The 23,967-nt window shown below is 46.4% G+C and overlaps 2 protein-coding genes across 6 annotated transcripts in view; one reads left to right on the forward strand and one right to left on the reverse strand.

Annotated features, from left to right (window-relative positions):
- LOC142885181 (chloride channel protein 2-like) overlaps positions 1-23,684 on the reverse strand; it is a 39,467-nt gene extending 15,783 nt beyond the window's left edge. For 4 of the 5 annotated variants that reach the window (XM_076021385.1, XM_076021384.1, XM_076021387.1 and 1 more), the window contains exons 1-3: positions 18,686-18,955; positions 4,637-4,805; positions 447-578 (exon numbers count right to left, since the gene is read on the reverse strand). In XM_076021385.1, the coding sequence (XP_075877500.1) occupies positions 447-578; positions 4,637-4,805; positions 18,686-18,736 (352 nt within the window). In that variant the 5' untranslated portion in view covers positions 18,737-18,955. Of the gene's footprint in view, positions 1-446; positions 579-4,636; positions 4,806-18,685; positions 18,956-23,070 lie in introns of those variants that run through there. The other variant, XM_076021386.1, reaches the window with a different exon arrangement.
- LOC142885182 (zona pellucida sperm-binding protein 4-like) lies at positions 5,299-7,266 on the forward strand. Its single transcript, XM_076021388.1, has 8 exons — positions 5,299-5,620; positions 5,752-5,942; positions 6,028-6,122; positions 6,210-6,367; positions 6,444-6,636; positions 6,718-6,865; positions 6,953-7,028; positions 7,110-7,266. Exons 1-8 carry the CDS (start codon positions 5,320-5,322, stop codon positions 7,220-7,222), a joined length of 1,275 nt encoding a protein of 424 aa, XP_075877503.1. The 5' UTR covers positions 5,299-5,319; the 3' UTR covers positions 7,223-7,266.
- Positions 23,685-23,967: the final 283 nt, after the last annotated feature.

Below are 23,967 nucleotides of genomic sequence, written 5' to 3' on the forward strand. Positions count from 1 at the left end.
GCCTCCCTCCCCCTTCATCATTTACTTCTCTTTACCATCAAATTTACAGTCTCATAAAACACAATAAAGGAAGTGACCCCCGGGCTTAAGGGAGAAATCCATCGCCGGGGAAACGCTGTGAGGGTAAAAACACTAATTCACACCAGCGTGGCTCTCATTTAGAGGCCTGTTCCGCCTCTTAATGCAAAATTATGCTGTTACACGCACCAGGTCTGTTAGACCTGCTGTTTGTTTGAGGTTAATACCAATAATGGACCTATTCCAACACCAACGATGCTAAATGCATCCATTATCCTGGCCGCAGAATGAAAAGCCAACCTCCGTTCCGGCACTATTGGACACTCATCTCAGTTTGAATTAATGCTTCATGGACAACATCCACTGTCCACGTCTCCCTGTGGCCCTGCAGCCTAATGCTAAGCTGCGCCTCTCCGTCTCTTTCCTACCTTCTTGGCAGAAGGCGATGGCGTAGTCCATGACCCAGCTGACCAGAGCCATGAGCAGTCCCAGCAGAATGAGGAAGATCCAGTCTTCCCCCACCCGTGAGATCAGGAACTTCTGGCAGCGGGATGCACACACTGACGACACACAAAATACATATTTTTAAAAGCTTTGGTGGTACGAAGAAGAGAGGTTGAGGGCGTGAAAGACTGACATGAGGCTGTATTTTCAAAGAGGTAGAACATATAACATATGGAATATAGCTGCTTTGTATTTCATTTTTTGGTGTATTTGTTGTGAAATTTTTGTCATTTTAGCCTTCTTTGGATGTTTGGCAATCATTGTTTGACACAGCACAGCTTCAGTACAAGGTGAATGAAAAGAGTCAAAGCGTCTCTGCAGTAAATATTTTATCAGTGTGTGAATACTGGGGGAAAAAAGGCTGCTTTCCACATTGTTTCACATTGAGATGACCTTAGATTTTAGTTCCGCACATACCTGAGAGTAATGGAGATCTACAAGAGCAGATACAGTTTTAAAACTTAAAACTTTAATATGTTCTAGAGGGTTTTAATGATTACCTGAGGGCAACGGAAATGTTTGACAAAAATTGAGCATAGTTTAAATGAGAAAAAAAGTTTTAATTTAGCATTTCTTTTCCCTTTAGAAGCATAATACACTTAGGAAAACTCATGTTAAAAAAAAGAATCAAGCATGACAAAGGAAATCCCTTTATCCAGCGCAAAACCTGAGAATGCAGAGACAAAAACAAAGGTAGGTCAAAGTTAAGAATTCAATCATTACGTTATAATCCATAACTCTGAGCTGGGTCAGCTAAAAGAAGCATCACTGGACTCATTTCCTCCCCCTTTCCGTCTGCGGACGATGCCAAAGCCCGGAATCCACTTCAACATCCAGAGCATTCGTGGATGTGCCCGTCCCCTGAGAAGCCAAAAATGTGCTACTAACACATTTACCAGATCTATATTCATAAAAAAAACCTTAAAGACAGTCATAGAATAGTTTTTTTGAGGGAAAGCACAAAAGAGAAAAACAGAGAGACAGAAATACAAATTGGTGATTTGTGTGTCCTTTTTCTGTGCTTAAAAAGGCCAAATTCTTGAATGAGTTCAGCTCTGTCCAAACAAAGTAAAGCTCCCAGCTTACTGTCCTTCATTAATAAACAAACAACTAGTTATCAAGATGTGTGAATAATGACTTGCAGGCTGAAAACTACGTATTCTTACCGACTAACTTGGCCGCCCTTGTTTAGCCTCCAATAAATGCTGCTATCCATGCTGCTTTGCATGGGGGATTGTTTTCCTCCTGCTTAACTTAACCCCCCCCCCTCCCCCCGCCCCCCATTGACGATGTGGCATCGCTGCCTCTGCTGAGCGTAAATTATTATGCACAATCGAGCCGTTGGCTCGCCGCAAACTATGCTTGTTTGACCTTGCTACTGTATAGACGTCATAAATAATGCAAAGAATTGCAGCAGTTCGTGTGGTGCAGGATTCGGGTCACGGGGGGACACGAGCCATCACCCAGGAGACAGAAGAACAAGATCTACAGAAATATATGTGGGTGCCAATTAAACACATTCAAACACTTTTGTGGCAAAGTTATGGTGCAGTGCACATGCATGCAAGCACGCAAACAAACACAAACACACACACACACACACATACACAAAAAAACAACAGTTTTTTAAAGAATGAAGATGCTAAACTAGATTGTTTGTACACCTGGATGTGTGAATTTCTGATTTCCGTTATTTGGTCTTTGAACATGTGAAAAACTGCAGCAATAAATGCGCATAGCTTTTTCTTCTCTGCACACACACATGCTTGTACACGTGCACGTGCACGCACGCATGCACGCACGCACGCACGCACGCACACACACACGCACACACACACGCACACACACACACAAGCTCCTGCACAGCCATGTACTTCCGTGTGTGTGTGAATCTTGGCTCACGCTCACATCCGCAGGCTCAGTGCCGTCCACAGATGATCCCGTTGTAAAAAAAAAACAAACAATCTGCAGCCAACGCAACACACTGTTCCCACCTCCAACAGGTCCTGCAACGCATCACCTGCCGGCGAACTACAATTGTGAAGCGATAGACAGCTAGATGTATTTGGTTTGCCTGTGAACAGCTTTAGCACCACGTGTATGTATGTTTAATATTGTCTGTGCACCCCAAGGAGATTAGTGACTACAGCTGTAGAAGCTGATGTGGATCTGATAAAGAAATAAATGGACATGTACATAAATACAGTTCTTCACGTACGCGCACACACGCACAGCAGATAGAAAACTAGTGTGGAAGGGAACGTTGGGGTGCTGCATAGCAGCAACGTCAGCTGAAAGACACGCACAGCGGAGGAAACCAGAGTCAAAATAAACACAGCCAGCGAGTGCGGCCGATAGTGTGTTTATAGCTCGGAGGCACGACCGGCAGCGGAGCCTTTGACAGTGGGCGGCGCTGTTTGAAAAGAAGCCGCGGCCACGGTTACTGATCTGAAACGAGGCGCTCCAACACTCGAAGCCCATCACCCACAGAGATGATGTACCCACACAGAGACATGAGGGAGGGTGGAAAAAAAGACCAATAATACTCCCACCTCCCTCCAAAGCAGCAGCTGAGGCCCCTTGGCAGCAGCAGAAGCGGTCCGGCCCGACCGGCCACCTAAAGACAAGACTAAAAATAACGAGCATGCAGACAAATCTCTGCACCTGCCTGGCTCCTAATCTGAGCGGGATTGTTTTAAATGTCTCCCATCGCAGCCGAGCGGCCAGTCAGTGCGGCTGGCTTGATCTATTGCGGCTCTCGCCTCACCTATGGAACAATCCATCCAGCTTTAATCAGATCAGCAATCTGAAGGGGCCGCAGCGCAGAGACACATGCTGGAATACAGCCACACTGACTCACCGGTCCGGCCACAAACAATATCCTGGCTGCTCTCCTCCCTCTGTTCTCACGCTTACTGAGATTATCTCCAGTGTGTTGAGGAAATCTTCAAAAGATTTTGTTTTGGTTTTAAATATCAAGGGGCCAACTAAAGAGGTCACAACCCATAGTTACAGTTATTGTTCGCTTGATTGTGAGTGACAATGTGAGTGAATTATGTTGCCAGAGCAACATCTCCATTCATCACAATTTAGGGGAAGATGGAGGAGATTTAGATCAGCGTGCGCAGTTCCCTCTGTGAGATGTAAATCGCACCTGCTTTGTTCACACCACTTTTTTTATGCTGAATTAGTGATGAGTGAATCCTGTTTGTAATGTGCCAGTTCTTGTGCTGTCAATGGGATCGATTTAATACCTTTGCTAAAAATAGAGAAGGCAATAAATCTCACAATTCCCAGGCTTTCAGTTTGTCCTCTAAGCAGCAAAAAAGCAGACAAGTCACACATTCAAGAGGCAATAACTTTTAGACATTTAACAAATATAGTCAGCAATACTATATTCTTAAAAAAAAACAAATACATTTAAAATGTAAAAAAAATAATCATACATGGATGTATTTCAATGTCAGCGCTAACCAAAGCAGCACCAATGCAAAATCCAGCCAGGATCATTTATGTTAAATTTCAGCATTCTTTTCATTCATTTTCATAGTGGCTCAGACTGCCACAACCTTGAATCTGTTTTCTCAGGATCAATTTCAGCAGCAGAAAACAGCCAATGCCGGTCAACTGACCCTTTAATTAGCCTGCTGTTGTCCTGTTGACTTGCAAAACAAAGCATTTACAGTGCAGGAACAAACAGAATATTATTGATTTAATCAAGAGATTTGAATGTGTGGTGTCGCTCGTGAAACAACTCACACGCACGTAGTCACACAGACACAATCTATTTTTGTTGAATGTGTCACTCTGCTTCTCTGGTGCTCCTCCCTTATCTGCAGCCATCTCCCAAGAACTGACATAAAACGACCTGACAGACTGGATCAGTTGAGCTTCCACAAAAAAAACAAAAAAACACTCGTGCACACAGAGGTGTGTGCCGTGAACAAGTGGAGACCAGCGGAGGGCACTGTCTATGACACTGAGAGCTACCTGGTTGGTTCAGAGGTCACAGTTCTGGTCAGTCACACAACAGTCCATTCCACATTGTTCACAGGCCCTTTCAGCCTGACCTTCACCGAGGTGCCAGAGCAGCACAGCGCAGCACTTCACTCACACTGGCACTTTGCGCAGGGGTCCTTCTCATACTCCTGCGCGTCAACACCGCGGCTGCGCACGCTGGCGTTCCTCCGCAGTCCGCCGCCGTCCCGAACTCCTCCGTCCCGGAGGCGGGCCGCTTCCTCCTTGGCATACACACCTAGGTCCTGTGTGTACCGCCCATACATCTGTGTGTTCAGAGAGAGAGGGGAAAAAACACAGAGAAAGGGCCGACTTTTATACAGGTGGTGCAAAAAGACACACAAGAAAAAATGGAAGGCAGATACATGGACATGGTAGCATGATTCAGCAGGGTTTTACACTATTTATACTAACATTGCCTGCAGCTTCGGGCACACACACACACACACACACACACACACACACACACACACACACACACACACACACACACACACACACACACACACACACACACACACACACACACACGTTTAGAGAAAAGCCCTGTCATCTTTGACTCTACTCTGCCGGGTAATGACGCCTCCTCAGGCAGACGAGCTGACGATAATCTCCACCTGGCTGCTCTCAGCTGATTAGCACCGCAAGGCTGCCACACAATTGACTCCTAACGACGTGCAGGCGGAGTGCCGGGAGCTCCACACCCAGCCAGTCACCTACAAATGGAGCGGCAGAGGGTGTAGCTGCTGTGCTCTTGCCTCCCAGCGTGTAGTCGCCACAATGGCAAGCTTCAAGTGTCTATTGGGTGTTGTGGTGGTTCTGAATTGCTTTGTTGCTTCCCACCACCAGTGGGTGCCTTCGCACAAACACCAAGCTCTGTTCCCAAATCGGCCTCCTCAGAAGCAGCAGCAGCACCACCACCACCAGCCGCCAACGGTCCCCCCACCCACAGAGTCCTCAGACAAGTGCCAGGTGCAGGAGGACCAGAAGATCTCTTGTGGGCCTCAAAGAGTCACTGCTGAGCAATGCGGAGAACTAAACTGCTGCTTTGACAGGCACCAGTGTTACTACGGCAAAGCAGGTGAGTGTGTCCCCGAGCACTTCTCGCACAATCATTGATGGTGGGTGTACAAAGTGCTTTTTAAATTAAATTTAAAAAATTGTCAAACTCAGTGACTCTAACACAGAACTCTGTATGCTTTCTCTACTCAGTGACTGTGCAGTGCACCAGGGATGGCCAGTTTGTGGTGGTGGTGGCTCGGGATGCTACTGAACCCATGTTGGACGTGGACTCAGTCAGCCTGCTGAAATCCGACGCTCCTTCCTGTTCCCCCGTGGACTACACCGCTTCTTTTGCCATCTTTCAGTTTCCCGTGACTGCGTGTGGCACGGCGGTCAAGGAGGTTTGTGTGTCTCAGTGATGCAGGTGCACAAAGAATTTATTTTGTCTTCAACGGCTGCTCATGCACGCAACTCTCTGCCCTGCAGGAGGAGGGTTACATTGTCTACGAGAACCACATGACCTCATCCTACGAAGTCGGGCTTGGACCCAAAGGCTCAATTACCAGGGACAGTCATTTTGAGTAAGCGCTCCTGCCGCTGACCCGGTGATCTGCTGTAGAACTTGCAGATTTTTATTCCCCTCCCTTCCTCCAACCTTGTGCTCACAGGTTGTTGTTCCAGTGTCGCTATTCTGGCACGGCTGTGGAGGCTCTCATCATGGACGTGAACGACCTCCCACCACCAGTGTCTGTCATTGCGTCCGGACCCCTGAGAGTGGAGCTGAAACTGGGCAAGGGAGAGTGTAACAAGAAGAGCTGCCATGAAGGTGAGGTCTTAGAAAAATGCCTAATTTAGAAGGTAATGCTTCCCTGGTCCCTGACGGCATCATCTCTTGGTTACAGAAGAGGCAGCGTACACTTCATTCTACACCGAGGCAGACTATCCAATCAGGAAAGTTCTGAGGGACCCAATCTATGTCCAGGTAAACATCGTGGAGAGGTCCGATCCCAACATAGTCCTGATGCTGGGGAACTGCTGGGCTACGTCCTCTCCCAACCCTCAGAGCCAACCACAGTGGGACCTTCTGGTTGATGGGTACAAACACGCACTACACCCAGCTGTTTGTCTGTTAGGTTCTGTTGCTATTCTGTCTTGACCCCAAACTCTCGGCTCCAGGTGTCCCTACCATGAGGACCACTACACCACCACAGTGGTGCCTGTGGACGCCTCCTCTGGACTTCACTTCCCCTCGCATCACAAACGTTTCATCTTCAAAATGTTCTCTTTTGTGGATCAAGAAACCTACAATGTTCAGCTGGACCTGGTAGGATTGTTTATAGTACTCCTAAATGCCAACTCTTTTCTGTATAACCGTGTGCACAATATTTAACTTGCAAACTTTCTATTCCAGATTTTTATCCATTGTGCGACATCCGTGTGCTTCCCCAGCAGCACAGACTCTTGCCAACAACGATGCCACCGGCAGAGTTAGTAAACCGACTGAAATGGTGTTTAACGGAAACATTCAATGTCAAAGATTGATGCTAATGTGACCGTTTTCCATGCAGGGAGAGCTGCAGTGAGAGGATTTTCTTCCAGTAACGCTGTGGTCTCCAGTGGACAAGTGGTTCTAACAAAAGAGAGGACTCCCTCTGCTCCCAGCGCTGACTCAAACAGATGACCATCCACTGCTGGCCTTGTTTTAAAATAAAAGCTTACTCTCGGCTTTTGTGTGAATCTTGTCAGAAGTCACTTTTTTTTCTGTCTCTAGGCAGTGGCTAGAAATGTCCCTCCTTTGCACTGAAAAGAGTGCAAGCACTTGGATAAATGGTATATAAAAAGCTTGGTGAAAATAAGTTTCTTTTAAAGCAGAGAAGTTGCGCAACTCCATAAAACAGGTGCTGGATTCAAAATGAATCACAAGTAGATAAAGAAAAAATAAATGGCACACTTATGCTCCCTCTATGTGCATTTATGTACCAGACCCAAGTAGTAACGTTTCAAAACGTTGCTGTTTGGATGTGTTAAATTAATACACATCGAGGGAGCGTAACTGCCTTTTTTTTTTTAAGTTCCCTTTTATACGCTACAATTACAAAATCCTCATTAACAGAGAAAACAGCCTGAATATTTTAGAAAAGAAATTCAGGGGGCAGCTCCCTGATTTATTTACTTATTTGTGCATCCAACATTTATGTCCCACAATCTGCAAGGGACAAAAGACAGCTGTCACTTCAGGATACAGAGATGAACTGCTGTTGGGCGACCGCGTCATCAAAGCTTTAATGTTACAGAGTGACGGGTGTCAGCGTGGTCCTGATGCCTCTGCAGGAAGTTGACAAGACGCCCACTGGAACCATCAGGACAGGATATTGTGATGGATTCTCACTAAATGCAATTTTAAAAAAGGGGAAAGTGAACATATTCTGTACACAGCATCATGATTACCTCCAGGATGGTCATTCACTGCTACTCCACATTAATTCATAGGTTCTGGGATACCTTTCCTTTGGTTCCACAGTAATGCAACTAGCTCTGTACTAAAAAACACAGATTTTCAGATTTTTTTAAATTTTTTTATAGAATAGAACACAATTTAAAATTCTTTGACATGCCATATCTGATAATGAAATGAGATGAGCATCTCAGCTCTTCTTTTGAGATAACAGTCTTTGTGTGTGTGCTACAACTTGCAACAGCAGCTCTCCTCCACTGCTCTGTGTGTTGACTCCCCTTCTCCACCAGCCCCGCCCCCGCCCTCATTGAGATGAGAATCACGACTCCACCAGACTGAAGCTCTGCTTGCATGAACAGGGGGTAGGGAGGGAAAGCAGAGCCGCCTCATGGCTTCGGCCTGACTGACCGGTGGAAAGGATGTCCGAGGTGCTGAGGCGCTCGTCTGCCTCCGCTCTCAAACCACAGACCTGCTGGGAGCCATTTAGCCAAATGGAAATAGCAGGCAGTTCTTCATATTTGGACAGCAGCCTTGGCGATAAGTTGTGAATCTGAATCTAAGTGACACATAGGTGCTAGCTGACAAACAGGGTGCACACGCATCAGTGGAGTGAAGGAATCCAGGAGGTGGATTAATCCCAGACTCAAAAACAATAAACTGAATTAACGTTGCAGATTTGGGGACTTAAATGCAGAGGCGACGCAGCCTTCACACCGCAGTGCTTGGCATAATTTGTCAAACTCTGGAGGCGTGCAAATAATTCTCAAGTATCCAAGTGTTGTGCAGCAGCAGGTCCCCTTCTCCCACCACTCCCCTCCCCCACCCCTCAGGGTGAAACAGGGACATTTAAGTATGACTGTAATGTTGCCAGGCGCCATACATTTATTGCTTTCACACACACCATGAGGTGTAGAGATTTTACCCAGAAAAAAAAAGATTGATTTCCTGGAAGCGCCGCTTCCATCAAGCCGGCCACCCAGCCATAGGGTGTGTTTGTTTGTTTTTTTACTGAGACTCAATGAATCAATTTATGGTATACATGAAGCGCAAGAGCCATTAAGGAGTAATGGCTCTTGTGCAAAAAAGGATTACTCATACAGGATGTAGACCCAATTACAACTCATCACTATGTCCACATTTTCAAATGATTGTGATCGTTCTTTGTTTTTCGCCAAAATATCCACTGCTGCCTCCAGTGTAGCTGTGGTCGTGAGCTCTTATGCCATGCCACCAGAATTTACCATTAGGGTTAGACAATGTCACCGGGCCCCCATCCACATAGCGGTGAGGAGATAAATTGGTCGAAATTTAATTTGGGGTGGACTGTTCCTTTAGAGAGGGTGACGTTATCCCCCCTTAATAAGAAGCAGAAACTGCCAGGTTATACACATTTAGTGAGATGAGTGTTATGGCTTTCACATTGGACAGTGGCCAAGCTGCTTAGAGTTTGAAGTCTGAGGCGGCGACATTGCTTTACACTCAACATTTGACAGCTCCAGAAAAGATTATCAGTCACTGTTGAACTGATTTGAACAAATTTCTCTTGCAGTCTGCACAGTTACTGTTATAGCTGCAATTTCCCAAAATTACACATCCAATACGTGTCACGTTTTAACAGAACTTGGTGACACTAGTCGGGTTGATAAAACCCAATTTCGAAATGGCCGCATATCATTGAGCAATGATTGCTGCCCTTGCAGTAATTCCAAGAAGCAGGTGGAGGACTAAATTTCATCAGGTTTATTTTCACTGCACCAACCTCACTGTCTCTCTCACTCATTACTGCTCATGGAAGAACATGGGCACCTTAACAGAGCTCAATGGGAATTGAAGACATTGATTCCCACATATAGACTACCAATGTGCAGCGACACAGATTAAATGCCACCCCCCACCGCACGCACACACACACACACACACACACACACACACACACACATTAAATTACCTTATGCTGCAGCTGTTAATGAATGCCCCTATACGCAGAGCTCACTTTCTCTGTCCAATACTCATTCATAAACAAGCAAACACACACACACACACACACACACACACACACACACACACACACACAGTGGATGACAGTTCATTGCTTCCTCTGCTTCTACACATTGTACGTGCACCCTATCAAACAACTCCTTTGACTGAAGATGGCCAGCAAATTTGAAAAAAAAGATCACTCATTGTAAGCATAGCAATACTTTTTCAGAAAACTCCTGAAAAATTCAGTTCTCTTATACTTTGCACCAAGTAGGCTACTACCAATAATAGCAGTGAAATAGCTTTCCATTCATATAGTCTGCAACTGCAATTTTTGATTTGATTTCAGTCGTAAGGAATATCTAAAGTCTTTAAATTTCTCAAAATATCAAATGAGGGTAAATTGATGTTTTCACTGGGCATATTTTCTTATAGCAACATTTCAAGGTTAATTTAAACTCGTTTTGTGATGCTGTTGTGATTATCTGGTTGACATTTTGGTACTATTTTATTATTGTAACCTTACAATTCATGTATTTTTTTTACATTTTTTACAAACTTTAACTTTCTAACCGATCGCCTGTGCAAGCAAGCTGTTTCTCATGCACCCACACACATACATACAGCATATAGACACACACAAATGCGGCACCAGACACCCACTGTGAGTATAAACAGGGCCTGTTAGTGTTGCCGTCTTTGGCCTGCACCAAAGCAGTCTCTGGCCATCTGGAGCACGGCCCCCTGGGAGAGCAGCAGGTTGGACCTCACGGGTTAAATGAGCCACTTGCGCTAACCAGTTAGAGGCCCACATGACCGACTTCTGAACCAACATTGGTCGGTTTGATCTCCCACATCACGAACCTCTACACAAGTTCACTCCTGCCTCCCACTTGTTGTTATTGACTGTCTTTTAATAGAAAGCGCAAGGTGGTGCAGAAGGTAGTGTTCCACTTTGGTGCAACATTTTGAGGGAACAAAATGTGTTTGAGCCAAATAAATTGTTTACATAAAAAATTTAGCAAGGTAGATTCCATTCATCAGACTTATCTAACTGGATCCAACATGCAGCAATGGTGAAACAACTAAGTCAGTTGCCCATCAAGCGTCACTCAACATTTTTTTCAACTTGTATTCTGCACATTTGAAATGTTTATGCCACTTGGTGCAGAGATGAAGCTTTGTAAAACATATTTATTTAGTGAAAGTGATTAATACGTACGGATATACAAAAATAGTTAAATTTTTGGGAAATGAAAAATGTTTTTGCATTTATATCATTCATCTTCTATACCCGCTTATTCCTATTCAGGGTCACGGGGGTGTGCTGGAGCCTATCCCAGCTGTCTTAGGGCGAAGGCAGAGTGACACCCTGGACAAGTCGCCAGTTCATCGCAGGGCCACATAGAAACAAACAACCATTCACACTCACATGCACACCTACGGACAATTTAAAGTGTTCAATTGACCTCACATGCATGTTTTTGGAGTGTGGGAGGAAGCCAGAGAACCTGGAGAGAACCCATGCAGACGCAGGGAGAACATGCAAACTCCACACAGAAAGGTCCCAGGCCCGGGCCCCGGAATCGAACCCATGACCTTCTTGCTGTGAGGCGGCAGCGCTAACCACTGCGCCACCGTGTCGCCGCATTTATATCATTTCAGTGAAATAATAAACATCCTCTATATTACACTACATGTTGCTGTAATTATGGCATTCTATTCTATTCTATCAGTCATTAAGTATTACCCTGTGAAACAGATCATATGATGCATAAGCCAGACTGATTTTTACATATAACCAACTTACTAAAAAAAGCTATTAGGTACATCGAGAGAAAGCGGGAAAGATAAACATCCTTTAAATGGGCACAAGCCACTAAGATTTGCCTCTTGGCGGTTCCATCTTAGAGCCTTGTGATAAACTCAATACTCAACAATAGGTGAACGATGCAACGGTGAAAATGTTTAATTTTGCTCCAACCTCATCACTCACTTCAGCAGGTTAGCTTTGACTTTATAGGGAGTGAAGAAAAAAGACACAACTAAACAACTGATAGTTTGACAGAGATTATGAGGAGTGATTAGGAAAACACACATAAGCCCACAGCTGCAGCTAGATGTCGGGGTGGAGGTGGGGCTGAAACAACGGGTGCCAAGTTGAGGAATTGGGTGGTTAGACCGCCAAATTCAGAGGGTGCATTTGATAAGTGGCTGCTGAGAGTGGAGCATGTCACGTGTATCAGCCCAACTGGAGTGGACTGCCAGAACTAGCTCTCATGGTCGAGCCCAACACATTTAACTGCTTGCTTTTTCAACCCTTCAAACTGCCTTTTGTTTTGCCACCATCTTTTTTGTACAACATTTGTAGGTGTCTTTATGTCCTCGTGATGCCTTGGTTCATGACGTGTTTGACATTCTCTGACACCATACAGTACATAGTTAAATGTTGACAACACGTTTTTTAAAAACCCAAGCAAATGCAGCAAAAGGCACTTACTATGAAAAGTACCTGACAACATGAGAACCAACCAACTCCTCTCTGTGTGTCACTGCCCACCACTACTGTATCACTCATCACGCTGCCTTTCTGAGTCTAAACCATGTGGACACCTCGCACAACAGATGAGATAAAAAGTTCTCCATTATTCAGCAATTCCCCAAGCATGGCGGGATAATTTATTCATTGTGAGGCGAAGGCAAGGACAAATATTTGACACTCTAATGATGAAGGCCTGGATGTATAAAACTCTCAACAATACATATTCATTAGGCAATTTTAATCTCCCCGTGTGTGCGTGCGCGCCAAGGAGCCGTCATTGTGGAGGAAGAAAGATGGATGTTTTGGACCCTTAAATCCTGATTTGCTGTTGTGACGATATGGTTGCTTAAATGCATGAAGAGTGTGTACCGATGAGCCCTCGGGGATGAAGAGAGGAGCCGAGGCACTCGCACTAATCTGAGGCCTGAACTCTCCAGGGAGGAGACGGACAGATTGAAATAGTGGAGGAAGTAGCAAATTTGACTCACGCTCCTGTCTACATTTGCATTAATATAGGTGGCGGAGGATGCTTTTAGACTAGCTCCCAATGAGTCAGAGCTCTGTCAAACACACACATACACACACACACGCACCCACAGGTCTGTGTAGCAATCCTTATTAGGCCAACCTTAATTTATACCCCAACTCTAATCCCAATCAGGGCCTCGGAAATAATGTTTTGCTGCATTACGGCCACTCTTTGCCTCTAATAAGGGCCACTAGTGCACGCAGAGGCAGTTTTTACTGCAATGAAGGTCTCCAATTTAGTAAAACACACACACACACACACACACACACACACACACACACACACACACACACACACACACACACACACAGACTTGATGCCGCAGAGGCAGACGGAGGCACGTGTATAAAAGCCAGACAGGTGTGAGCACTCTCTGATCGAATTAGGAAGGAAAGACGCGAGAAGACTCAGTAAATGAGAAATTGAAGGCTTTCAGATACACACTTGGAGTGGGTTTTGTGCAGGGCTGCTTTGTTTTTGTGAACAACTTGACACACATCCACTGTGAGTGCATTAAAATGCCGTTTTTGAGTAAATCCAAACAAGAAAGTAAGATTGAGGAATTAGACCGACACGTCTGCCCAAGATTTTGTTGATGTTAAAGAAGATCCATGGCAATGAAATGGAAAAAAGCATGTCAGAGCCGACAGCACTGTCAGATGCAAGACAATCACATCTATTAAACTGATCTTCCACCCCTTAGACTTGCCACCTCCAGGATGATAAATATGGTTTTAAATGATAAAATAACATATTCAGATGAAAAAAAGAGGAAGAAAATGTGAATTAAGGGCTTTAAATTGGCAAAGTTGAACCAAACAGTTAAGAGGGGCCGGTTAGGAGATCAAATATTAGGTGATCAAATATTAATACCAACAATTGATGCATTATTAATAGCTTTAAAATAGTTGCAGCAATTTGTTTCCTATGGTAACTGGCTGAATGAACTAAATGAACTGCAGTTTGAGGCTGCTGACTGGACAACAGGAGCAATAATTTGTGCTGGGAAGTTGAGGAGCATTTTGGTTAATTTCAAGTGCAGGCATTTAGTTTGCTAATGTACTGACAAATAGAAATTCTAATCTATAATCTTAACCCCACAACAGCATTTACACTTACATTTATATTGCAATCTCTAATATCTTTATGTCCATCCTTAATGTGCATCCAGTACAAAATGCAGCCCCTTTGTTCCAGCTCTCACCCCACACACTGCAGCAAACATGCGCTATTTTATCACTTTACATAGTGAGGAGTTTTTTTTGTCCCTCTCTACCACTTTGCACTGGCCCACTCAGGTGGTGTTCAGATGGTGAAACCTGAAGTGGATTTCATGCCAGCTTCTGTGAGAATAATGGACAGACTGCTGACTCGGAGCAACCAGACCCTCCCCTCCCCCAAAACAGATGACTTTCGGGTGTGTGTTTGCGCACGCCCATGTGCACGGGCGAACAACAGCAAAGGAGAGAGACAAAAATGCTGAGACAAACAGATACACGGACAGTTTCAATTCTATTTAAATATTTGAGCTTTCCCCACAAAGCAGCCGCTAGGCCAAACGGCAACACACAGTGACACAGAGCATTCTCAAAATCCTTCCACTCCATGGAAGTAAACTGAAGGCAACATGTCCATATTTACCCACCCAACTGGTGTGCGACACTTTACAGAAAACAACAGAAAGCAAGAAGAGAAGAGTGGCAACCGAGCTAACAGTTCACTTTAGCGTGGAGAGAATGCTGTGACTGGGGCCGCCAGTGTCCGAATGCTGCACAGTGCAAAAGGAAAATGTACAAATATTTGCAAGTACGCATTTTTGCTTAACTTTATCCGCCATGCAATAGCATGTGTGCCAAATATGCTCAATACATGTTCTCTATTAATTTCATGTGGTTGTTGACAGTCTGAGTTGGGTAAACATTTTATGGCTTTGGAGATCTTTGTTTCCAACTGCACAAGTCAGTGGGCTACAATCAGTAGACCAAAACACACAATTAATGAGTTTACACCGTATGTAAAAATGATAAATGGTAAATGGACTGCACATATATAGCGCTTTCCAGCACCTTCACGGTATCCCAAAGCTGCCTCTCATTCACCTATTCACTCACACATTCACACACCAATGGGTGAATGCTGCCGTGTAAGGCGCTGCCAGCCCCATTGGGAGCAAGGGCTAAGTGTCTTGCCCAAGGACACAACGACAGACTAGGATGGAGCAGGATTTGAACCACCAATTTGTCATTGGACAACCTGCTCTACTTCCTGTGACACAGTCGCCCCAAACAAAACAAAAAAAAATCAAGAAGCAATGCTGGTAAAGCAGAAGTTTGTGTTATCCTGAAATTGAAAGGATAGAGTAGTCTTGCAATAGGACTGAAAAAACTCTGCCAGTGAAAACATGCTTTTTTTTTTTAGAGAAAATTACAGGTAATGCTAATTTGAACCTTTAGCTAACATTGGTCCATCAGCTATCAGCATCATGTCAAATGTGTTTTTTTTGTTTTGTTTGTCAATCTGGTGCAGGAGGCACTACAAGAGAAAAAAGCAAAAGGCAGTGTTGTCTGTTTAATTACCCGTAATTCAGAGGATCAATGGCAGACAATCACGTCCGGCAGAAATGGACATTTAATCCTGCCTCGAAAATGACACGGGCCGCTCAAAATGCCACGGGCAAAAAAGGGTTAAAGGCGCAGAGTTTCGGAGCTTCAGAGAGTGTGCAGTATATTGCTGAGAGAAAAAAAAAAAAAAAAAAGCGACATTCTGTACAAATGTTTTGATGAATGGCGTAGCGGTACAGGCGCTTCAGATATTCAGCAGCCACAGACAGAATGAAGGGCGAGAAACAGATCTGCAGTCGCTCGATCTCGCAGCCGCCGCCGCACCGGACACACGTTCCGATGCGCCTGCAGCTTCGTGCACCCTTTATATCATTTGTGCGCTGCTGCAGAGGCCCGTGGCAGGGACTCGAGGTGTGTGTGTGTGGGGGGTGGGGGGGTGTGTGGAGGTGAGGGGGAAAGCTGTTTCCATTTCAGGTGGAAGACGACTTTGATCCCTGCGGCAGCCGGATCCTCCAGCCTCCAGCTGCTTGAAGGACACGCTGGCGTCGCCTCCAACATCTGCTCCGACACACATTTCCCGCGCGCTCCTTTAGGCACGCGCATGCGGGGGACTGGCGTGCACACAAACACACACACACACACACACAAAACGCACACGCCTACACACGCCGGTCCTATGGTTATGCCCACACTCCTGAAACTCAGCACGACATCATATCCAGACCTCCTACATTCGTTGGGTTTTTAAAAAAAGAAAAAAAAAAAAGAAAAAGAAAAACCTGAGGGATAAAATGTTTCAGCGCCGTCAGCCCGTCTTTATTCACTTCACCTGCTGCAGCTCGCCGCAGGAAGACAGCTGCCGCCTGCTGTCCCAGCGTGCACGGAGGCTGACAGCAGTTGTGGACTCCCGCGACCCGAGCGTCACACCCGTCTCGCTTTCAAACTGTCAGACGCTGCCCGCGAGACGTGTCCCGCATCTCTGAGCAGGAATCTGAGAAAAAATGTAAAATAAAAAAAACTAAAAAAAAAAACTCAGGTAGAGCGTTCCCACACTCTCCCTTTTACTCGCGAACACCTCAACGGTTAAAAATAGCTTGTTTTCCCTCTGTTTTTACTGCTCCCTTTGGATGGCCAACTCGGCAGTGTTGATGCTTTCTAGGAAACGTTTGGCGCAGTGACTCGAAACACAGCATCTGTGTCGCTGCTGCTGCTGCGTACATCATATGAATGGGTGTAATTTACATATCAAATAAATGTTTTCTTTACACTTGGCTCTGTGGAGAGGGGAGGGGGGCGGGGGGGTGGCTACTGGCGGGGTAATTACATCAATTATTCAGCCATTAGCTCATTTATACAATGTACCCCACCACGCTTTAACTCAGCGTCACCAGCATACACTGATTAGAAAATGAGAGGGCCGAGCACGAGCCGCAAATGAAAGTTGTTTTTGTTGTCTAGTCTCAAACGGCACCGCGCTGAATACGTGAATGAACACGTCAGGGAAAAGCTGTATTTACTTCTGCAGAAAACAGAGAGGGATGGCATTTTTTGTGTGTGTGTGTGGCTCTTATCTCTTGCAGGAGATATCAGACACATCTAGCTTTTCCTCCGCCGGCTGTGCGCCATCTGCACAGTCGGTGCTACAGAGCAGCAAGGCTGCAGATGTAACTCAAGCACCCGCAGCAGAAAACCTCTATCAGCGCCAGCACATCAGACCAAAATGTTGCCGCTGCATGTGTCGCGCAGTGTTCTTTGTTTTGTTTTTTTCCTGACAGATAACGCTGCCATTTTGCTTTTCGTTTGTGTCAGCGGGAAGAAAAAAAAAAAAAGAAAAGTGCTCAGACACGAGCTGCCCAAACGTGTCTATTTTTAGATAATGGACTGGCACGCAGGGAGTAAATGATAAAGCCATTGATCTAAGTGCTGTGGTCAGGACGACAGGCAGAGGAGGCGGAGATGCAGTCATGTGTGTGTGTGTGTGTGTGTGTGTGTGTGTGTGTGTGTGTGTGTGTGTGTGTGTGTGTCAGAGAGGGTGGGGGCAGACGGTACATACGGACCCTAGGAGTCGCCTAACTGCCAGTCCACATTACTATTGATCTCTACACCGAGACACATGGCACTGCATTGATCTTCACACCGACAAGAGCAGAGGGCGGGGGAAAGGGATGAGAGGGGGAGAAAAAAAGAAAAAGAAGAAGAAGAACAAACACCTCTTGCACCTCACGGCAGTGGCACAAATACAGGAGGACGGACATAAAGCGCGAGCCTGCAGCCGGACACCAAATATGCCTGGCTGGATGCAAATCGACTGTTCCTGCATCTGACTACAGATACCGCCGGTGTGGAGTGACGCGCTCCAGGGCATCACTGTCAGAGCGGAAATGACACGGAAGCAAGAGAGAAGATGGGAGGGGGAAAAAACTGGTGCATGAGGCAATTATTATTCACAAAACACTCCATTTCTGTTTCAAAGTAGAATAAGGGCTGCTTGGGGGGGCGGGGGGGAGAGGAGGGGGGGGGAGGGGCACAGATGTGAGAGAAAAGGAGAGAACATGCTACATATAGGAGGAGACAGGCAGGTGCGGAACGTGAGCAAAATGCATGAGAGAGAGATAGTATGGGAAAGAGTTCCAATGTTTTATGTATGGAACATTAATAGCAACAATGATCCATTGAGGCCGTAGGTAAAGTGATTGGACATTGGAGATTGCCCAACACTTACATCCGCCTCCAAGCAGAGCCAATTAATGTGACACACTCGGCCAAGGTCTAAATTGAGGCAGAATTAATTATGAAGGCGGGCAAGTGATGCAACACCTGTGGATCAAGACGAATGAGAGAGAGAGAGAGAGAGAGAGAGAGAGAGAGAGAGATTCTATTGCTGCTGCTGAGCAATAAAAAGGCGCACGCACTTTTTATAGGATTTAGGTTATACGATTATTTATTCATTCATTCATTCATTCATAAAAATAAAAATAAAATAGATAGGAAAGCCACGGTCCGCTTTTCCGTTCTCGTGCAGATAACAGCCGAGCAACCCACGACACGCGACCCACCGCCTCGTCCCTCAAACTCACCAAAGTTTGCTGATACTGGAGCGTCCGGTTCTCGGCCTTGTCCTTCACCATTGCCGCAATATCCCCCCCACGGCGGCCAGACACCGTCGTTCCGGCCCGGATCCGAGGCTCCCTGTCCGGCTGCTCTAGTCTGCCGAGGTGCCGGGTGACCCGTCGGCCATCACGTGGGCAGCGCGTGCGTAACAGGTTCCTTGTCGCTCCAGCGGTGTGGTGCACAGCAGCAGCACCACTACTGCCGCGCTGTGCGCGCGTGCGCGCCAGATGATGATGATGGTGGTGTGTGTGTGTGTGTGTGTGTGTGTGTGTGTGTGTGTGTGTGTGTGTGTGTGTGTGTGTGTGTGTGCGCACCACTACCTGCAGCAGCGGCAGCGGTAGCAGCAGCTCCCGTCGTGTGATCGGCTCGCTAAAACGCCGCCTTCCCTCCCGCTTGCCCGCTGTGCTGCTGCTCCGGCACCTCTCCGGAGTTACACACCGGACTTCACGCAGCTCGGGACGTGTGCGTGCACGTCGGTTTCAACGCTCTCGAGCGTAAACGTGCACAGCTGGTGGATCGGGTGAATAAAATTCTCATGCGACGCAGGCTTGAGTTGCAGCGTGGCACTTTCAATCCCACCTGAAAGCCATAAAGTCTTCCCCTTTAGCGAGTTAGCAAATACGTTATCATACTTTGTGGATAGTTACAAAAAAAAAACTGCATTTTTTTTTTTCCTCTGGCAAAAACATACATGCCTATGATTTCTGTCCATTTTTTTTCCCACCACGGCTTCTCCTGCAATCATGGTTTTGTGGCGAGAGAGTGTGTCACAGTTTTCTTAGGGAAAAAGCAGGGTCACACCTGAGTCACCAGGGCATCACGGAGCTAGAAAAACAGCCACCCCAGCTCACAGCTCACATTCACGCTGACGGACTATTCAGAGTCTATTCAGAGGCTCAGGGACAAACTGCAAACTCCTCAGTGAAAGTGGTCCTCAAACCCGCAACCTTCTTGCTGTGAGGGCACCAGTGCTATTCACAGCACCGCAGCATTGCTAGCATCTCTTAAATGTCCCTTTAACCTAATAAGATGAGTAATATTGGGTTGAGTGGGCTTCAGCGTCTTATCTAATGAAGTCCTGCTTTATTCCAAGTCAAGTAATTTATACGTCATTTTACCATAAGCTTTTCTTACGTGGATTTCTAAAAGGACCGCCCCCCCCCCCTGCAATACACTATTGAACATTATTGATATCAAGATGGCATATAGGTTTAAAAAGAACAACAACAACTCAAGTAAGATTTGAAGCTCAGAATGAATCCACCTTAAACCTAAAAGAAAATGTAGCAATACTGCCAAAAGCACAAAAGCAGGGTGGTAGATGGTTCCACCTGAGCTACTATAACAAGGGGAAGTCATGTGAAAGTCCATCTCACAGGCTCTGGTCTAAGCTGACTTGTGAGAGTAACAGCCTTGACGGATCAGTCAGCGCTCTGCGCTCACACTCAGAGATCCCACGTCACTGCCAGGATGAAGGTCCTCCAACAAGCTGCCTCAGCTTCAGCTCTGTTTACCTTGCACACTGACCAAGCGCAGCAGCCATACTGCTGCACCACAGAGTGATTTTTGTGGCCGCACCGACTGATAATATCCATACCCATGTTGGTATTGAGTGATTCCGGTGTAATGAGACCAATGAATACTAGTTTCAGCCTCTCTACTGTCTGTCTCTACACTGCTGCTGTTTCAATGGAGACGACCTAGCTGCATGTGAGACTTCTGCTCCTCAGTTGCAATGTCACCTATAAAATAGGAATATTTTTTGATACCTCCTTTTATGAAATATTAGTGAGGATTCAAAGTCCTAGCAGAATAAAAAGCCCTTAGCCCTTAATGAAGACTTCTGCTCTAAGGTGAGAAAGATAATGAATGGTGTGGAATCTATTTACCTAATAGAAAATACCATTTTTACCAATTTTTTTTTAACTAATTAACAATCTACAGGGGGGGGAAACACATAAAACACTTATATGTCATTAGAATTCACTCAAATTTGGCAATTTGATGATGCAACCTTAACTATGTAGAAAATCTATCTGTATCACATTACTGGCGCTGTATTTACTTGGTACCGGATTGATAATAAATCTTACAGTATCACATACCACTAGGGTTGCCACCCGTCCCGTTTTTCCCAGAATTGTTCTCTTTTTTCACCTCCTGTCCCGGGAAAAATAAAATCTCTCCCGGGACACAATTTGTCCCGTTTTTTAGGGAAAATGACGAAACCTCATTTGATTTCCGTCTGTGGTCTACTCCCCTAAAATATGCGATTGTCTCATATTTGGCAACTAAAACACATGTCCCGTAATGAACTGATACGGGACGCACTTCCGCACTTCAGCACTTTGTCCCGTATATTTCTCCGCCTTTGCCCCCCCCCCCCCATGAGAAAGTAAAATCCTGGCAGACATGATCCCCTGAAGGCCCCGGGCAGTTTGGTGACACAGACACAGGCGATATCTCAAACTCACGTACAGAATGCAAAATTGCACGTAGAGTTATCAATTTGGCACCTGTTCACTCTTCATCAGCGCCCTTAGCGTTTCCGTGTTGGCAAACATCTAATGGACGCACGCAGCAGCGTCCACGAGTCGTCGCCACACGAGCAAACGGGACCGTCAGCGCGGCATCTTGAGTGTGAGCTGACAACAAAGGCTCACCATCCCGCCCACGTGTAGGCCTGAGAGATGCACGCACACAACCAGCTGGCCTGGACGGAGCTTTTCCCAGCCAAGCAAAATGAGTTGTTCCCTGCCTTTTTTTTCTGCGAGGGGAAGGGTCCAGTGGTGTAGCGCAGGGTGTACACAGGTACGGAGTACACCCACTTTTTCAATCATCATTGGGTATAGCCACTTCTCAATGTTGCTTTAAAAAAAGAGCATGAAAGAGTATGCCCACTTCTCCCAGGACCACTACACCACTGGGGCAGTCTGGAATGTAGCATTTACCTTGCAGGCAACAACCGCTTCACAGGGGTTAAACTGGCCTCGGAAGCACTTTGCAATAAAAGTGCTGAGGTCATCAACACTGCTGGGGCTCACAAAACTCCTGAGTGTGTGTGCACACACACAGGAAAAATGTGTGTCTGAGGTCCCTTCTTTTTTTCCTGACACGTACATGCATTTTAATGCAGTGCAAATCGACTATTGGAATCGAAAAGGTTACGGCAGCAGGTGCTGCCCGCCGCCTGTGAAATCCGTTGCGCTGAAAGATGTTGTGCCAAGCAAGACTCAAAACCTGGACGGCATCTGTTTTCAAAGGGCCGCCGCTTTGTCAGGAGCCAAATATTCCTAACGGCTGCCAAAGGGCAGAATTTTCAGGACGCTGGGAAAGTTCAAGAGTGAGCCCATGCAAGGCAAATTAATTCACAGTTGCCCCCTTCCAATTACTGAACCATCGCACACAAGAATCCTGACACATTTACAATCTTGACTGAACACTTTGAATCAGTCTTGGGACAGCAGACATTTAGATACGACACTCTGATCACAGCCAATTTATTTGACAGCTCGATCTGAACAGGAGAACGCAGGGACAGCAGGTTTTTCACTCATTAACACCCTCTTGCAAATGCATTGTTCAAACAGGCATAGTAACTATAAATAAGCGCATGACCACCTTTTCTTTCTTTTTTTTTAAAGAAAAAAACATGGAGCTGGCAGCCACAGATAGAGGGCAGCAGGGGGACTGAGTGCAGCCCCAGCAGCTGAGAAACTGGGTGCTCTGCAGCCCCAAGCAGCAGCATACTGACCCACATCTCACCATCTCTTCTGGCTTCTTCCATCGGATACCCTTCCACACTGGCCAGTTTTAGCATCACCACAACACAAGAGGAAAGCTATTCCCACCATCTGGTGTTGCAGTGAAGATAAAGGTCACCAGTAAAAGCACTTTGAAACATTTAAGCGAGAGCCGTGAATGTGATTAGACTTAAGCTCCTGTTTTATTATTTGCACCTCATGGTGAAAGTTACTTTTTATATATATATTTTTTTTATATATATATAATTGGAAACTGTCAGTAAATACAATAAAACAAAGTTAAATAAATGCAGTAATTTTCCTCATTCAATTTACTCAACTCTGGTCCTGATACTACAACTTTGAGAGGAATTTTAAATCACACTATGAATTTCCTCACACGCTGCTGATGCCTGTTGGTTGCACCAGTCTGCCACGACCACAAAGCAATGCACAAATAGCACCAGATACACCACAATCCATTTCAGACCTTCAATTAACATTTGCCCTTGAGCCAGGAGAAGAAGTTGAAGACCCCGGCGTGGGTCTGACACGCAGCACAGAGCAAGAAGACAGTGATTTGTCTTGTCGGCGCTCAGGATACTTACGGTTTCCCCTGAGTCTGCTCTCCTCCTCTCTTATCTTCTCTCCTCCTCGGGCCACGGATTCAAAACCGTCAGCTGTGTCTCCCCATTGCGCCTTGGCGGCGGAAGGACGCCTGAAATTCAAAAGGAGGCGGTGGTGGTGGTGGAAGAGGAGGAAGAGGAGGGGGGTGATGGGCGCAAACAAACAGCTACAGGTTGCAGCGCCAACACCTAATCGATGATGTGATCAGACAGCGGGTGACTCCAGGCGATCCCACTTCCACCGGTGGGGGAGATAAATGTCTGTCAGATCCCAGAGGACCGGCGGCCTGTTGCTGCTTGCTGCGCAATCCGTTGCAGCGCCGCGCCAAACTTGTCAGCGCGTAATTAGCGGCTTTGCGTCTCCAGGGCTGCGCACGCGGGGAAGTGAAGCAGCTGCCTGCGCACGCGGGCTCCGGAAGGAGGGAGAGACCAGGAGCCACGTCCACACAAGTGCGCGTGCCGGAGGAACTCTACTGGACGCGACAATCTATCGCAGCCTTCGGCGGAGGGGTGGGAGGGAGACGGCGGAGCGCCGGGTGTCCGTGATGCAATGCGGGTTCTTGCCAGCGCAGGAATCCAGGCGCACCGGGTCATTATCTGCGGCGCCGCGGCGCGTGTTCGTCTTAATGAGCCGCAGCCGGGATTGTGTGCGGGCATGAGAGGAGCCTCGAGGAGGAGGAGGAGGAGGAGAAGGGGATGGGGCATAAACGGAGAACATGTGTTCAGTCTTCATGCACCCCCCTCCGTCTCTCATCTCCCTCCCACCTTCCACTTGTGTGTGTGACCACACGGGGACGAGCGCGCGCACACACGCACACACTATCATATGATCGCCACCTTGATCATACGGGTTCCAAACAGGGGATGACGTCTGCCCGA

This window comes from Nelusetta ayraudi, unplaced genomic scaffold (assembly GCF_046127955.1).
Source record: "Nelusetta ayraudi isolate G7.1 ecotype Tasmania unplaced genomic scaffold, CSIRO-AGI_Nayr_v1 ptg000011l, whole genome shotgun sequence".
In the NCBI taxonomy this organism is placed as follows: domain Eukaryota; kingdom Metazoa; phylum Chordata; class Actinopteri; order Tetraodontiformes; family Monacanthidae; genus Nelusetta; species Nelusetta ayraudi.